The following is a 17964-nucleotide window of genomic DNA, read 5'->3' as shown; positions in this document are numbered from 1 at the left end:
AATGAGTCAAGCCTGAGTACTTGAGACCCTGTCAACTGACACCTTTCTAACTCAGCCCCCAAATTTGTCAGCCTGCTAACGTAGGTGTGTACAAAAGTGAAGCAGATGCAGTCTTTAGTTTCAGCATTCAAGAGTCTGAGGTAGGATTGTTAACGGTTGGGGACCAGCCTAGTATAACGATCTTTCCCCTAGCCGGGCGGTGGTGGCACACACCTTTAATCCCAGCACTCAGGAGGCAGAGGCAGGCGGATCTCTGAGTTCAAGACCAGCCTGGTCTACAAGAGCTAGTTCCAGGACAGGCTCCAAAACCACAAAGAAACCCTGTCTCGAAAAACCCAAAAAAAAGCTTTCCCCTAAAAATCCATTAATTGGTGTAAAAAAGTCTTATGTGGAACGCCAATTCTTGCAACGACATAATTGAACAGGACAATCTCTGAAGACAGTTGATTTATGGCACAGGAAATAAGCACAAGGTTAGGGGCTGGAGAGATGGCTCAGAGGTTAAGAGCATTACCTGCTCTTCCAAAGGTCCTGAGTTCAATTCCCAGCAACCACATGGTGGCTCACAACCATCTGTAACGGGGTCTTGTGCCCTCTTCTGGCCTGCAGGCATACACACAGACAGAATATTGTATACATAATAAATATTTAAAAAAAAATAAGCACAAGGTTAAATAAAGCCTGACTTAGAAGAAAACTGGATCACCAAAAAAGTACTAATAACATCCTGTTACCTCCAGATATTTACTAATGACTTCAAGAAGTAAATTAATTGGGTTCTTAGTTGGACTTACTACCTCATTTTCCCTGTATTCTCAAGGTTTTATCAAGTCTTGCTAATATTTTTAAGGTAGTATTAGAATCATGAGGTCACATCCAGTACAGATGAAAATCCTTACATGGGTTTGGATATCTGTATAACCCTATGGGCTAGGGAAGGATGCTTTTCATTTCCATTATGGTAGGAGAAACCCTAATCCCTTCCTCTGAGGGCACAGCCATCTGCTTGCTCCTCACCGACAGTAGCCTAAAACCCTCCAACATTTCTGTGCTTCAGTTCGAAAAAAATTAATGGTATTTTCAGCCAAAGCCCATGGGTTGGGGAAACCTGGAACTTACAGTTTAGGGAAGTGCACCAAGTGTCCCAGCACTCTTAAGAGAACAGCATACTGCGACAAGGAATTTAGGTAATCCAAATTGCCTGTCCGTGTTAATTTTAGTTTATTTAATTGTATGTGCATGGTGTGAAGGTGTCAGATCCTCTGGGACTTCAGTTACAGCATGAACTGCGAGTGCTCTTAACCGCAGAGCCATCTAAATAATTTGGGCCTGCACAGTCGTCACCAAGATGAGGATTCTAGAAAAATCTATTCCTTGGAGATAGTTTGGAGGTAGTTCTAAGAGGATAATTCATAACATTGAGACACCTGATGCTTGATAATACTGCTACTATTTTTGCCCAGAATCCAGACAGTGGCAAGCGATGTCTAATTTCAAAATTGGCGGAATCAGGTATATCGAGTTTCAAAGTAGACAGGAAAACGGTCTCCTTTACTCTGTGGGTGGGGGAGGGTCTCTGTTAGGGCAAAAAACACCGAACAGCTCAAACACGTGGTTTTTTAGAGAGCGTGGGAAAAGGGGGAAAAAAAAAAAAACCTGCCAGGACTTAAGATGTCTGCCGAAGACCCTCGCATCTGTCAGAAGGAGCGTACCCTCTTCCAAAATGTCCTCCCGCAGTATTGACGTCACTCCTCCAGCTCCCTCAGAGCCAGAAACCGAGAGCGATCCAATCGGGCCCCAGGCCACGCCCCTGCGCGCGTCACTTCCGGTGGTGCAGCAGCCATTTTGTCAGTGGCCAGCGGATCCCGCGCGCTGCAGAAGTGCAGTTCCCCCTGGTTACCGAGTCGTCGGTTCTCCCTTGGAGCCGCGGGCGCCCACGGGGAGCGCCCACCACAGGCGTGGGCGTTGCTCCTTGCGCTGTCGCCACTGCCGTTGCATCTGGACGGAGCCGGAGCGCTGTCTGCCTTTCCCGGCCGCTGACAGGCGCCCTCAGGGCGCTGCCATCGGCGATGTCAAGCGAGGAAAGCTATCGGGCCATCCTGCGCTATCTGACGAACGAACGGGAGCCGTACGCGCCGGGCACCGAGGGCAATGTCAAGCGGAAAATCCGCAAGGCCGCCGCCTGCTACGTGGTGCGCGGCGGGACCCTGTACTACCAGCGGCGGCAGCGGCACCGCAAGACCTTTGCGGAGCTGGAGGTCGTGCTGCAGCCGGAGCGGCGCCAGGGCCTCATAGAGGCGGCCCACCTGGGCCCCGGGGGCACTCACCACACCCGGCATCAGACCTGGCACGACCTGTCGAAGACGTACTGGTGGCGAGGTGAGCGCCGGCCTGGGCGGCGGGGCGACGGGCTTGCGGGCCACGGCCCGCCCACGAGGCCCGCGTGCGCCCGTCGCGAGCCTCGGGGCTAGGCGCCTGGCCCCTGGCCGGCTCGCCGGCGGGCGTTCGGCTGAGCCGCGGCCGCGGAAGCGAGCCGCACGAACGGGCGGGGGACGCCAAAGCAGCCGCACTTCCCCACAGGAAGGAGGCCCGGCAGGCGGGGGGCGGACCCTCGCCCGGGGTGGGGCTTCAGGGGGCTTCCCCCGGGGCAGGGCCAGCCGCGGAGGCTGGGGCGCGGCCTCCCTGGGCCCGCCTCCTCGGGCCCCTAGGGAAGGGGGGCGGGCCGGGCCCGAGCCTCAGACCCCTCCTCTCTGCCCTCGGGGGCTCGCCTGGACCCTGTGCTGCTGTCGTCAGCGAGCCCGCTGGGATTGGGCCAGTGGGTTTGGGAATCTCTGGTTCCCCTGCCCGCATTTCTCTGATTCTGCAGCTGCAACATAAAAAAAAAGAAAGAACGCAGTTAGGAGTAATTGTGAGCAGGCGTTTGGAGGCCCTTTTTTAGAGCCTTAGGTGGTCTTAAAGACTGACAGATAATTTTTCTTGGGGCAAGGGGCAAGATGGGCACACCATCATAAGAGATTTTATTAGGAAGCATTTTACCGCTTTGGGCATGTTTTCATCCCTTGTTTTGAGTATGGCAATCTTCCTGCCTCAGCCTATTAAGTGTTGAGATTACAGCCCTGATTTACCAATTACGGTAATGTCAGATCCTGTTTTGTGTGTGGTTTTTCCGAGATGTGGTTTCTCTGTGTAACAGCCTTGGCTGTCTGGAACTCCTGGAACTCACTCTGTCTATCCTTGAACTCAGGTCCACCTGCCTCTGCCTTCTGGGTGCTGGGATTAAAGGTGTGGGCCACCACACCCGCCTGTTTTAATAATCTTTTGATTTTTGTCAAAACGGCCCCTGAAACTGTGAGACTACGCGCACGTTGAGAAAAGATAAGGCTACCGTGATTTATTGACATAACTATTTAGGTTTAGGTTACTTATAAATTACTTAGGCTGGCCTCAAATGCCCCACTAGCTGGGATTACGAACTTGTGCCACCAGGACCTGATGTAAGTGATTGTTTTGGGGGCTAGAAAATAATAGCCATAGCCGGGTGGTGGTGGTGCACACCTTTAATCCCAGCACTCGGGTAGCAGAGAAAGGCAGATATTTGTGAGTTCGAGGCAAGAGCTAATTCCAGGACAGCTAGAACTGTTACACAGAGAAATCCTGTCTCGAAAAACGAGAGAGAGAGAGAGAGAGAGAGAGAGAGAGAGAGAGAGAGAGAGCGCGCTAAAGTTTTGATCTGGAAAGCACATGAAAGCAGAAAAGCATATTTTTAGTTTAATGTATGGGAATATTTTCCCTGTATATGTTTATGTGCACAATGTATGTATCTGCTGCCCATGGAGGTCAGGGGAGGGCATTGGAGTCCATAGAATTGGAGTTAAAGAACATTGTGCGCGTGGGTACTTAGAATTGAACTGGGGTCTTCTGTAAGAACAGCAAGTAATGTTTTTTTTTTTTTCGAGACAGGGTTTCTCTGTAGCTTTGGACCTGTCCTGACCAGTCTGGCCTCGAACTCACAGAGATACCCCTGCCTCTGCCTCCCGAGTGCTGGGATTAAAGGTGTTCACCCCCATTGCCTGACTCATACTTGACTTTTTAATAAATCTTTCCCAGAAGTATAAATAATATATTTATAGTTTCTATATATTGGCTGCTCTGTTAGGACTAATAATAGAGATTTTATTAGGAAGAATTATGCCATTCTTAGCTTTGGAGAAATTGTATAAATTATAGTGACTTCACCTATGAGTAAAGCAGTTTTGCTTATAGTGTTTATATATTTTTAAGTTTTTTTAGATTTAATTATGTGTATCTTTTGCCTGCATGCATGTGTGTACACTACATGCATGCCTGTTGAATTCCCAGTAGCTGGAGTTATAGATGGTTGTGAGCCACCTTATCATGGGTCCTGTGAATTGAGCCCTGGTCCTTTTAAGAGAGCATAAGTACTCTTTTTTTTTTTTTACTTTTTTTTTTTTGTTTGTTTGTTTGTTTTGTTTTTTTGTTTTTTTCGAGACAGGGTTTCTCTGTGGCTTTGGAGCCTGTCCTGGAATTAGCTCTGTAGACCAGGCTGGTCTCGAACTCACAGAGATCCGCCTGCCCCTGCCTCCCGAGTGCTGGGATTAAAGGCGTGCGCCACCATCGCCCGGCTATTATTACTATTATTATTATTAGTGTGTGTATACATGAAGGCCATAGGGAGCTCATGGTTTTCGTACTGCAGCAGTCAGGTTGAGCAGCAAGGGCCTTTATTTGTTGCATTATCTCATTTGTTCTACATTCTAATTTTTGTTAGGTTTATTAACTTTGTCCAAATCAAGCCTATTTTAAAAACTCTTGGTAGTCTTTCTCTTCCTTAGAGAATTCCTTTGTGGATACAGTCCAGCGTTACTCTCAGTTTTTATTTACATTTTTTTTAGATTATTTATTTTATGTGTATGGGTGTTTTGCTTGTATGTGTACTCACTGATGCCCACAGAGGCCAAAAGGTATTGGATCCTGGAACTGGAGTTAAGGATGGTTGTGAGCTACCATGTTGGTTCTGGGAATCAAACTTTGGTCCTCTGCAAGAACAACAGGCTAGTCATCTCTGCGGCCTTCGTTTTATATTTTAAAAAATACCTGAATTAAGTAAGATGTGGTGGTGTCTGCCTTTAATCCTAGCATTTGGGAAGCAAAAGCAGGCAGATCTCTGAGTTTGAGGCCATCCTGGTCTACAGAGTGAATTCTAGGACAGACAGGTTTACACAGAGAAACCTTGTCTCTAAAAACAAACAAATTAACAAATAAATGAAATGAAAAAATATCTGAATTAAGCCAGGCCTTAATTCAGCAATCCAATCCCATTGTTAAAGAAGCAGAAGAGGTTCACTGCAACATTGAGGCTAGCCTGATCTACACACTTAGTGCCAGGACTGTATAGGGAGAACTTATCTCAACTCCATGCCCCAAGGAATCTGGATTAAATTTTGAAGGAGATGAAATTCTGAAGAGTAAACTAGAGTCATAGCTGCATTTTGTTCAGATTGGCTTGGGCAGATATTTATTGAATATTAAGGTATAGTATGTTATATTAAAGACAATTCTAAAGGTAATGGATCCCACCACTTGAGAGGCAGAGGCAGCCTGGTCTATGTAGTGAGTTTGAGGCTTGCTAGAGCTATCCAGTGAGACTCTGTCTAAATACAGAGAAAGACTTATCAGTGTCCTACTTTACTAATTTCATGTACTGCTTTCCTCTGTTGTATGATTCTGATTTCCCCGCCTAGGGCTGGAATATGCTAATATAAGATTTCTATGCTTCCAGAATGAATCAAAATTCTTAGCAGGTGAAAACTGGTAAACATCTAATGCTTTAAAATGCACCTCAAAACTATGATGTTTGATAGATTAGGTGAATTAAACATGTATTACACTTAAGGATTTTTCAACTCAAAAGAGATTATTTTGATTATAATCCTATCATAAATTGAAACATTTATATTACTAGAGTTCAGCAACCCTGACCAGGCATAGTGGTACACACCTTTAATCCCATCACTTGGGAGACAAAAGCAGGTGGATCTCTGTGAGTTACAGGCCAGCCTGGTCTACAAAGTAAGTTCCAGGATAGCCAGAGCTATGTAATGGGACCCTATCTAAAAACAAACAAAAGCCCTTTTTCTAGAGCAAGAAACTGTTCACAGGCTGTTTTGTTATATGAGTACCCATTCCATGTTCGACTTAAATGCTCATAGTTTTGTTTGTTTGATTGTTTGAGAAAACAGAGTCTCTTTGCTAGGCTGGACTATACATTTTCTAATTCAGATGTTTTTCAAGTTAGGATATGTTATGTGTTCGCATAATGAGATACTTTAAGGATGCAGTCTAAAAGGTCATGTATGTTTTATAATGTGTGTTATGTTTATATATGCTGCTTTTAGGGGTTTTTTGGTTTATTTTTTGGCAAAGATTGAGTTACTTATTATGTATATAGTGCTCTGTCCACAAGTTTTACTTGCACGCCGGAAGAGGGCATCAAATCTTATTATAGATGGTTGTGAGCCACCATGTGGTTTCTGGGAATTGAACTCAGAACATCTGAAAGAACAGTCAATGCTCTTAACCCGAGCCATATCTCCATCCACTTTGAGGTAGTTTTAAACAATAATTTTAGTGTACATATGACTGGCCCATCACATGGAGTCAGGTACAGAATTTCTTATTTGTGACATCATATTGATACTCAAAAGTTTTTGATTAAAAATACATATAAATATATATTATTTATTTCAGATCTATGGATGTTTTATCACCATGTATATCTGTGTACCATTTATAGGGAGTTATGAGTCACCTTGAGGGTGTCCGAATCATTTCATTTCTTCAGACCCAGTTTGGTTTTTGTTCATTTGTTTTTGGTTTTTATTTTTAGGTTAAGTAAGGTACTCAATGTAAAATTGATTTTTCTGTTTCTATACTCTATGAACAACACATTTTCTGAAGATTTATTTATTTCTACTTATGAGTGTTCTCTTTGCATGCATGCCTTACTGACAGAAGAGGGCATCATAGATGGTTGTGAGCCACCTTGTGAGTGCTGGGAATTGAACTCAGGACCTCCTGAAGAGCAGCCAGTGCTCTTAACTGCTGAGCCATCTCTGCAGCCCAAGAACAATCTTTTATTAGTAACTTGACAGTCAAAGAACTATGACCCAGAGGACCTTTTTGGCAAATAACCTTGTATTGAAGAGCATTAAAACCAGTTCCCCTAAATGGAAAGGAAGATTTCTTGGCAGGTAGAGCTTGGCGTACAATGTAAACATCAAAAAGACTAAGCACGATATAGATATAAATATTTCAACCTCATTTTACATCATGTAGTTTAAATGTTTCTTATTGAATAATGTTATTTTAGAAGAAACATCATAAAAGCATCCAGCTTATATATCTTAACTTCCTTTGTCCCAAGACATGCTCTTAGGGATTACAAGATGCCTTCATAAAATGTACTGTTAATTTTTCTATGCTGTTACTTATTTTATTTTAAGGCAGGGTCTCTGTAACTCTGATTGTTCTGTAACTTTCTGTGTAAATCAGGATGGCTTCAAATTTACAGAGATCTGCCTTCTCTGCTTCCTGCGTGCTGGGATTTAAAAGTGTGCGTCACCACGCTTAGTTCTGTTTTTGATGAACAGTAAGAAAAGCTCTAAATGAGAAGAGAGTAGGAATAGTTCCTTGTGAAGTCTTCTGACAACTGAGTGACATTGTGTCTTAATTCAAATGGGTAAGAATGGATAAAAATTACTCTTACGCATAGGAATCTACACATACAAGGAATTGAGCACTCTATTCTTGTGGTATGTTTTCTCATCACATAAAATATTAAGAGCAATTGCAAGATTAACAGCATTATATGGAGTAAAAATTTTGCCATAGTTGAACTTTGGGGTTCTCCACCCTCCCAAGACAAGGTTTCTTTTTTCTTTTCCCTCCCTCCCTCTCTCTCTCTCTCTCTCTCTCTCTCTCTCTTTTTTTTTTGGACAGGTTTCTTTATATAACTGTCCTGGAACTCCCTCTATAGACCAAACTGGTCTTGGACTCATAGAGCTCCACCTGCCTCTGCCTCCTGAGGGCTGGGATTAAAGGCATATGACACCATCAGCCAGTGTTGAACTTATTTATTATTTGTTTGCTTGCTTGTTCATTTATTTATTTAGTTAATTAGTTAGTTAGTTTTGGTTTTTTGAAACAGGGTTTTCTGTAGCTTTGGAGCATGTCCTGGAACTAGCTCTTGTAGACCAGACTGGCCTTGAACTCACAGAAATCCACCTACCTCTGCCTCCTGAGTTCTGGGATTAAAGACGTGTGCCACCACCACCCAGCGAATTTTTTTTAAGGTATATTAGGGCTGGAGAGGTAGCTCAGTGGTTAAGAGCATTTGTTGTTCTTGCAGAGAACCCAGGTTCAGTTCCCACCACCTATCCAGTGGTTCACACCATTTGTAACTCCAGTTTGAAGGGACTGGACTCTTCTGATCTCTTTGGGCACCAAGGCACATACATGGTGCACCTAGTCAAAACACTTAAATTCATATGCAATGGTTCTTAAAGGAAAAATTTGTTGTTGTTATTTTGTTTGTTTGTTTGTTATTTTGTTTGTTTGTTTCTAGACTGGATTTCTCTGTGTAGCCCTGGTTGTCCTGGAACTAGCTCTTGTAGACCATACTGGCCTTGAACTCACAGAGAACCTCCTGTCTCGTACTGTGATTAAGGGCATGTCACAACCATTACCTGGCACTTAAGAGAATTTTTTAAAGAGAGAACTTATAGTGAACTAAACTTAAGAAAACACTAGGTAGGCAAATTTAAGTAGATTTCACCTGATTTTGTATCTGGCTTCTCTATTTCCCCTTGGCAGAGCAACTCCTGACTTCCATCTCCTTGTCCTCCTCTTTGAGGAGTTAGAGCTAAGAGTTGAGTTGTAAAATAGTTCTCAGGCCTTGAAGTAGATAGGGACTTAGTTTTCTTACCATTTTTATCCTTATTCAGATAAGTTTTGATGAAGTTTCTCTAGTACTACTTGAACTCAGTCCCTAATACCTTTTTAGGTTTCTTTTCCCTAAAATTTATTTAGGTGTATGAGTATTTTGTCTGCATGTTATGTATATGCATATTTGATACAGAGGTCAGAAGAGGGCATGAATCCTGTTACAGATGGTCGTGTTACAGTTCCCATGCGGGTACTGGGAACCAATCGTGGGTCCTCTACAAGAACTCTTAACTACTGAGTAAGTGCTCTTAACTACTGAGCCATTCCTTCACACCCCACTTTAAATTAATTTATTTTTATTTTGTTTTGATTATATCTTGCCCCGCCTTCCCCTTTGCCAGTGTCTCTCACAAAACACTTAATTATGAATCTCTGACTATTCCATAACTATTGACTTCTTTTAAAGATTTATTTGTTTATTATGTATATAATGCTGCCTGCATATATACCTGAGTTCTAGAAGAGGGCACCAGATCTCATTATAGATGATTGTGAACCACCATGTGGTCACTGGCAGTTGAACTCAGAACCTCTGGAAGAACAACCAGTGCTCTTAGCCTCTGAGACATCTCTCCAACCTCATCTATGCAGTCTTGTTAATGCAATATAACAAGAGTAGGTTCATTGTGGAGAGTAGATTTGGAATGACACAGGAGTCAGCCTCTCTAGCTGCTTATTACCACACATCTTCTGCTGTTATAAAGTAGCAGGCCAGCCTTCATATGTGGGCCTTAGTCTTAGATTCCCAACTTCAGGAACTGACCAAATAAATTCTCGTTACAAATGACCTAATCGTTGATGCTCTGTTATAAAGCAGTACTAGACAGATTAATACACACACACACACACACACACACACACACAAATACACACAAATGATTAAGGTTTAGTATAACTATTCCAAAAACATTTGCAAAGGCATAGACTTAAAGACCAACAGAGTTGTATGCTAGTGTCTGAGAGGGTTAAAGTCAAAAACAATTTTGTTTTAAAAGAAGGCCTGATTTTGTGTGTGTGTGTTCATGCGTATGTACGTACTTGTGTGCCATGTGTGAGTGCCAATAGATGCCAGAAGAGGGATCCACTAGAGTTGGTGTTACAGGCAGCTGTAAGCTATCTGACCCATTGGGAACTAAACTCAGGTCCACTTAACTGCGGAGCTATCTCTCTAGCCCAATATATTTATTTCTGCATGAGGTATATTGGGGATTTTTAAAATAATTTGGAAAAAATGTTTCTCATTATGGCTTGAGCCATATTAGGTATTTGTATAGGTCAAGACAGGTGAGTATTGGCTTCATGTATTTAACAACAGGGATATATTGTAGGTACTGAGGACTGTATTAGGTGATTTTGAGGTTTTGTGAATATAGAATGTACTTTGATGAACTTAGATGGTATGAGCTATATTATAGTATCATTGTCATATATTTGGTCCATTGCTGTCACAAACATCATTATACAAAATACAACTACTTGATTGCATGGATGCCTTGTATTCCACAAAGAAATGGGCAGGGATATATAATCATCTTGTGCTAGGTGAAATTGAATACTTGATAATAAGTAAAAAAAAGTCTGTCTCAATGGGGAAACAAACCACAATTCATATACTTACATTTTTGAGATAATATATCTCACATTCTGAAGAATCCACTCTGCATTCTTCATGGGTGTGAGTGTGCTTGCATATGCATCTGAACATAAATTAGTGTATGCATAAAATGCTTCAACTGTCAAGTAGGAACACTTAAATTTGATGTTAATTTTGTTGTTTGTTTTTGTTTTTGGACTGAAGGTATATTAAAACAAGTTAAAGATTACATAAAACAGTGTAGCAAATGTCAGGAGAAGCTTGATCGCTCCCGTCCAATATCAGATGCTTCAGAAATGTTGGAAGAATTGGGGTTGGACCTTGAATCTGGAGAAGAAAGTAATGAATCAGAGGATGACCTGAGCAACTTCACTTCACCTCCAACCACAGCCTCCAAGTCTTCAAAAAAGAAACCAGTATCTAAACATGAACTTGTATTTGTAAGTGTGCTTTCTGTCCAACTTTCAGTCTTAAAGGTTTTTTGTGGTTGTTCGTTTTGCCAAGTCAGTAACATTGTTAGCTATGAGTGCTGAAACTTAAGGGGTTGTATTTGTCTAAAGTAGCAGTTCTCAACCTTTCAATGCTGCAACCCATTAATATGCTTCCTCATATTGTGGTGACTCCCAACAATTAAAAACAATAAACAATCATTTGTTGCTACTTCATAACTGTAATTTTGCTACTGTTATAAATGGTAATATAAATATCGGATCTGCGGGATATCTGATATGTGACCACTCTCAAAGGGTTTTTGACCCCCAAGGGGGTTGAGACTCACACATTGATAACCACTGCTCCAAAGTAAAGCTTATTTAAGATATGTTGATTACCTACTGTGTTGTATGAGCTAAGTGTATGCTAGTTGTTAATCTTCATTGAACATAATTCTTCACCATTAATATAGTGTCCTATTTGTTCTTAATTAGTATCCTGATTTTAACTCCTCCCCGCTTTTGTAATGATGCACTGGCACAAGTTTATGGAATATTTTTCTGAATTAGGCTGTGGGTTGCATAGCAAATTACTCTAACAAGGACTTCTGCTTGTTGGATTTCCTTGTAGTCAAGGCTGGCTTTGAAATAGTTATATAGGTGAGGATGACCTTGAAGTTGTGATAATCCTGTCTGCCTTTAGGTATTACAGTCACATTCCACAGATGGTGGTTTATGAGGTGCTGGGATCAAACCTAGGCCTTCATACATGTTAGGGAACACTCTACCATCTGAGTTACATCTCTGTCTTCCTTGCTAGGTTTTTGTTGTACTTTTTGAGACAGGGTCTCTTTATTGTATCTTTGGCAGTCCTCAAACTTTCTGTGCAAAACAGGATGATCCAGAACTCAACAGAAATCCTCCTGCTTCTGAATCCCAGAATTAAAGGTGTGTGCCACCATACTTTTTAATTCGTGGCTAGGCTTTTGGTTGTGTTTGCTGATTTGTTCATATGTTTTGTTTTAGACTACTAAATCAGTGTCATACATACATCATAACCTTTTTGCCCAGAAAGAAGAGACATCAAAAAGTAGGATAGTTTTTGGCTAGGATCAAATAAAACAGCATGGCTGAGTATGGTGGTGCACACCTTTAATCCAGCACTTGGAAGGCAGAAGCGGGAGGAGCTCTGAGTTCTAGGCAAAACTGGTCTACTTAGTGAGTTCTAAGTTAGCCAAAAACTACATAGAGAGATCCAGTCTTTTAGAACACAGAAAATAGTAATGTAATTTACTTAAGATTATAGATAACAAATTGTTTGCCTGTTAAAAAATAATGGATTTTTGTTAAGGGTATATATAATACATTTCTCTTTTTTTTCTTTTTCCTTTTTTTTTTTTTTTTTTAAATAAAATACATTTCTTGATCTCAAACATGTTTTGACAGGTTGACACCAAAGGAGTGGTAAAACGTTCTTCTCCAAAACATTGCCAGGCAGTTTTGAAACAGCTGAATGAACAGAGGCTTTCCAACCAATTCTGTGATGTTACATTGTTAATTGAAGGTGAAGAGTACAAAGCTCATAAGTCTGTTCTGTCAGCAAATAGTGAATATTTTCGAGATCTTTTTATTGAGAAGGGAGCTGTTTCTAGTCATGAGGCGGTTGTGGATCTTTCTGGTAAGATTTTTGTAATACCCTTTGCTATTTATTAATAAGCATATTCTCGAAGGGAAACATGTATCTTCCAGATAAAAAAAGCTCAGAGCCAGGACACATGCTTTTAATCCTAGCACTTGGGGGGCAGAGGCAGGCAGATCTTCATGGGTTCAATGTCAGCTTGGTCTGCATAGTTTCAGGACAGCCAGAGCTACATAGTAAGACCCTGCCTTCAAAACAAAACAAAATGGGCCGGGCGGTGGTGGCCCACGCCTTTAATCCCAGCACTCGGGAGGCAGAGGCAGGCGGATCTCTGTGAGTTCGAGACCAGCCTGGTCTACAAGAGCTAGTTCCAGGACAGGAACCAAAAGCTACGGAGAGATTGCTCTTCTAGCTGATGAGGGAGAGGGACTTGATCGGGGGAGAGGGAGGGAAATGGGAGGCGGTGGCGGGGAGGAGGCAGAAATCCTTAATAAATACATTTAAAAAAAAAAGCTACGGAGAAACCCTGTCTCGAAAATTAAAAAAAAAAAAAGAAAAGAAAAGAAAGAAAGACCCTCTAACAGTATTATTGTAAATTGAATACATTAAGGAACCAGGTGTAGACAAATATATCTTCGGATCTCAGCTGGAAATCCCATACTAGGTTATAGGACAGAGCCAAAGTGACAAGAAAACATGGTTCTGGCATAAAACCAGACTTTTGGGACAATGGAATACAGTAGAGGGGCCTAGCAATGAACCCATATAGTTAGGACTTTACTTTGACAAATAGAATTGGGTAAAAACGCTACTTTAACATAGTGTTGGGCAAACTGGATTTATTCAAGGAGAATGACACTAGATACGTATCTTTTACCAAAATAATTAAAAAGTGGGTCAAAGATCTTAATGTAAGACTTGAAACTTGAACTACTGGGGAAATACTTCCAAGATACAGATATAGGCAAGGACTTTTTTTTTTTTTTTTTTGGTTTTCCGAGAGGGTTTCTCTGTGGTTTTGGAGCCTATCCTGGAACTAGCTCCTGTAGACCAGGCTGGTCTCGAACTCACAGAGATCCACCTGCCTCTGCCTCCCTAGTGCCAGGATTAAAGGCGTGCACCACCATCGCCTGGTGGCAAGGACTTTTTAAAAGAATTGATGAATGAAATTTCTTGACTTTTAAAAGCAAAGGAAAAAAACAATAAAGAGACAGCTTACACATGGTAAGAAAGTCTGGAATTGAACTCAGGACCTTTGAAAGAGCAGGCAATGCTCTTAACCACTGAGCCATCTCTCCAGCCCTTACTTGTACTCTTATACAACTTCATCACCATCTGTTTGTGAAAATAGTATTACAGTCATCATTGTATAGTGCTTTTTTCCTACATTTTAGCTATATATATTGATATATATATATATGAATTAAAGATTACCACTAGAGTAAAGCACTGAAAAGCAAGTTGAACTTATTACCCTGTTACAAAAATAACAATCCAATACTTCATAGTATTAACTAATGATTATGATATAATTATTTTATTCTTGGAATCTAAGATAAGCAAACTGTAGCCCAGTATCTATTCTCCTTTCTATTTTTGTAATGAAAGTTGGACATCTTTACCCATTGAATCTCCTTTTCAGCTATAATGTCAAAGCAGAGTGGTTATGACAGATACCTTATGACCTGCAGTATTTATTACTTGATACATTGCAGAAAATATTTAGTAACCCTTGCTTTAAATTGAAGATAAGGTTTTATGTATCCCAGACTGGCCTTAAACCTTATGTAGCCCAAGGTATGACTTTGAACTTTGATCTTCTTTGCTCCAATTTTTGAATGCTAGAATTACAGGGATAGGGATACACAACACCTGGTTTTACATGTTAAGAAGGTCAAACCCACTTCTTCCTGCTAATCAAGAATTCTAGCAACTGAGCTACATCTACATCCCTGGGCTCAAAATTAGGTGGTTGTTTTTTTTTTTTTGTTTTGGTTTATTTATTTATTTTTTTTTTTGGTTTTTCGAGACAGGGTTTCTCTGTGGTTTTGGAGCCTGTCCTGGAACTAGCTCTTGTAGACCAGGCTGGTCTCGAACTCACAGAGATCCGCCTGCCTCTGCCTCCCAAGTGCTGGGATTAAAGGCGTGCGCCACCACCGCCCAGAGAAGGTATAGCAATTAAAACTTAAAATGTAACTTTGGCTCTCACAGAGAAACAATTGTGATGCTTTGTTTTCTAGTATTACCAGAAATGAGAGAAAATCCAGTGGTAACTAAGTATAGAATAATGGTAACAGTTGGCTTTTCACTATATTCTTTCTTTGTAACAAATCTGTGCTATTCTTAGAAAGTCGTTTTGTGGTGATTGACTTTTCTTGCTTTTTTCGTGTTTCATACAGGTTTTTGTAAAGCAAGCTTCCTTCCTTTGCTGGAATTTGCCTATACCTCTGTACTTAGTTTTGACTTTTGTAGCATGGCTGATGTAGCTATCTTAGCTCGCCATCTTTTTATGTCAGAAGTTTTAGAAATTTGTGAAAGTGTACATAAACTAATGGAAGAAAAGCAACTGACAGTGTATAAGAAAGGTGAAGTACAGACAGTTGCATCTACTCAGGACTTACCAGCGCACAACGGAACTACAGCACCACCTGTGATTAGGAATGAAGCAACCACAACTTTGTCGAGTGAACTCGGGCATTGTGAGATTGTACTACTGGTAAATGGAGAATTACCAGAAACAGAACAGAATGGGGAGCCAGGCCGGCAGCCTGCGCCTCAGGTTTCCCCAGAGGCTGAAGCTAGTGTGTCCCCCATGGAATGTATAACTGATCCCCATACTGAAATGGAAACTGCTAGCTTAGCAACAACTATCAACCAACCAGAGATAGAGACTGCAGTCATCAGAGAAGATGGCACAGTTACTGATGTTCATCCTAAAGTTTCAAAAGAGAATATAATCAATATTTCTCAAGAGGACAGTGATATAGGAAATGACATCTTGCCTGAGGACATCAGTGCCAAAGACTTCTCAGATCATAGTCAGAGCCCTGACCAACCTTTAAAAGATCAGGAAACGCTAATTGAGACCACAGAAAAGACAGACTCAGGCCCAGATGATGATACTTACAGAAGTAGGCTTAGGCAGCGATCTGTTAATGAAGGGGGCTACATCCGGTTACACAAGGGCATGGAGAAAAAGTTACAGAAGCGGAAAGCCATTTCTAAGTCGGCAGTTCAACAGGTATGATACAAAATAGGTTGGTTTTTGTGTCACTCTAGCTTGAGGGAATTCTAGTAATTAACTTAATGCCTACAATAAAAATGATATGGGAGTGGGAGTGTGCTTGAAGTATTGTATTACAAATATATAACATGACTCATGACTTTAAAAATGATACTGAAGCTGCATATTGTGTTGCATGTGAGGCAAAAGGATTTCTGTGAGTTTGAGGCCAATCTAGGCTATATAATACCAGGCCAGCCTGGGCTACTAGCAAGAGCATGCCTCAAAACAGGAGATAATAAGTGCATTTTCTTAGACTGTGTTTTCTGTCTGCTTAGGTGGCCCAAAAATTAGTTCAAAGAGGGAAAAAGATGAAACAGCCCAAGAGGGATGCTAAGGAGAACACTGAAGAAACATCTCATAAATGTGGGGAATGTGGAATGGTTTTTCAAAGACGATATGCCTTTATAATGCATACATTGAAACATGAAAGAGCTAGAGATTACAAATGTCCGGTAAGTACCTGGAAAGCTAACTGAAAATGATCCTACATTTGTAAATGGAATTCATCTTACTGATAGCTCTGTTATTCTACTACATTTTTTTTTATTCTACTACATTTTTAAAAATAAAATATGAAGTCTTATACTGAAGCCCAGGCAATTCTCCTAATTCAGGCTTTCAAGTGCATGCACAACCACACTCCCAACCCTTTCTTATATTGCTAAAAGATTCTGATTCATGTTATTTATTTGCCCTACCTGAATACTCTTCCAACTGTGCTTCCTTAGGAAAAGGACAGTGAAAGTTTGTTTTTACAAACAGTAAACTTGGGCCTAGAGAGATGGCTCAACAGTTAAAAACATTTGTTATTCTTTCAGAGGCCCTAGTAGTGGTTCCCAGCAACTCATGCTGGCCCACACCCATGCATAGGCACATGTTTCATGCACATACATACACGTAGGCAGGCAAAACAAAACACATAAAAATTAATCAATCTAAAAATTAAAAAAAAAAGGACATTAAAAGGAAAGGTAACAGAAGAAGAGACCTAGACAACTAAATTCTTTCTACTAATAATTGTATAAAGTGATTTTAAACTAGATTGGTAATAGAGAAAGCTGAGATTAAATCACATTTTTATTATAGAACAACAAGTCCCAAGAATTGATATTTGAGAGTAAGAACAATTATATTACCACTCTTTGGCCAGGGATTTTCCCCTTCTCTTTGAGGGGTGGGGGAATCATAATTGTCCTTGAGAGAACAGTGTACACTGAGGGTAGATATCTATCCCAAACCAAAAACTGAAACCTTTCAAGTTCTTTCCTTACTCAAGTCCCATGAAGTTAGGATGCAAACCGTTAACCAATCTTAAAATGTTTTCTCTGCAAACAGAAAAGTCTGCAGGTCAGTAACAAAAGACCTAGTGACATTTTTGGCCAGAGCCTTGGGTTGATATCAGAAACTACGGCCTCCATGTCAGTGTCTTTTCCTCTCCTGGTGTGGATGGTGCTGAGGATGGCACCATGGGTCTTGTACATGCTAGGTATATACTGTCAAACAGTTAGTTGGTTTTTGTTTTGTTTTCTACCCAGTTAGTTTTTTAAATGTCTTACTCTGAAATACAAAGAAATATCACAGATCTTTGGATAAAAGATTTCAAGAAAGGTTGAGGAATTCAAGTTCTTGATAACAAAAAATAATAAAACCTGTCACAAGCAAGGAGGAGTGATAGTGTACAATATGGGAGGCAGAGGTAGGAAGATTGTGAGTTCAAGGAAAGCCTTAATTATATAAATGAGAACCTGTCTCAAAAAAGAATGAAGTCCACAAAATGTGATTTATATAAAAAAGAAACTGCATTTATTAAACAACCAGATACAATCAAGCCTTCCATATTGATAGATTCCATTCCCTCAGATTCAACCGGTGCATGTTAAAAAATATCTACTGCAGGGCTAGAGAGATGGTTCAGCCCTTGAGCTCTTGTTGCTCCTGTAGAGGACTCAGGTTGGTTCCCATCACCCACACGGTTAGCTAACAACCATTC

General features: G+C 40.9%; 1 protein-coding gene across 2 annotated transcripts in view; it reads left to right on the top strand.

Annotated features, from left to right (window-relative positions):
* Nucleotides 1-1866: 1866 nt before the first annotated feature.
* Zbtb11 (zinc finger and BTB domain containing 11) overlaps nt 1867-17964 on the top strand; it is a 29406-nt gene continuing 13308 nt past the window's right edge. For both annotated transcript variants that reach the window (XM_041673017.1, XM_041673019.1), the window contains exons 1-5: nt 1867-2379; nt 10823-11058; nt 12496-12727; nt 15088-15929; nt 16250-16426. In XM_041673017.1, coding sequence (XP_041528951.1) covers nt 2070-2379; nt 10823-11058; nt 12496-12727; nt 15088-15929; nt 16250-16426 — 1797 coding nt within the window. In that variant the 5' untranslated portion in view covers nt 1867-2069. The remainder of the gene's footprint in view (nt 2380-10822; nt 11059-12495; nt 12728-15087; nt 15930-16249; nt 16427-17964) is intronic.

This window comes from Microtus oregoni, unplaced genomic scaffold (assembly GCF_018167655.1).
Source record: "Microtus oregoni isolate MIOR12 unplaced genomic scaffold, Mior012 000023F_ref0000262, whole genome shotgun sequence".
Lineage (NCBI taxonomy): Eukaryota > Metazoa > Chordata > Mammalia > Rodentia > Cricetidae > Microtus > Microtus oregoni.
The sequence above is the reverse complement of the archived record's forward strand: the minus strand, read 5'-3'. Positions and strand labels throughout refer to the sequence as shown.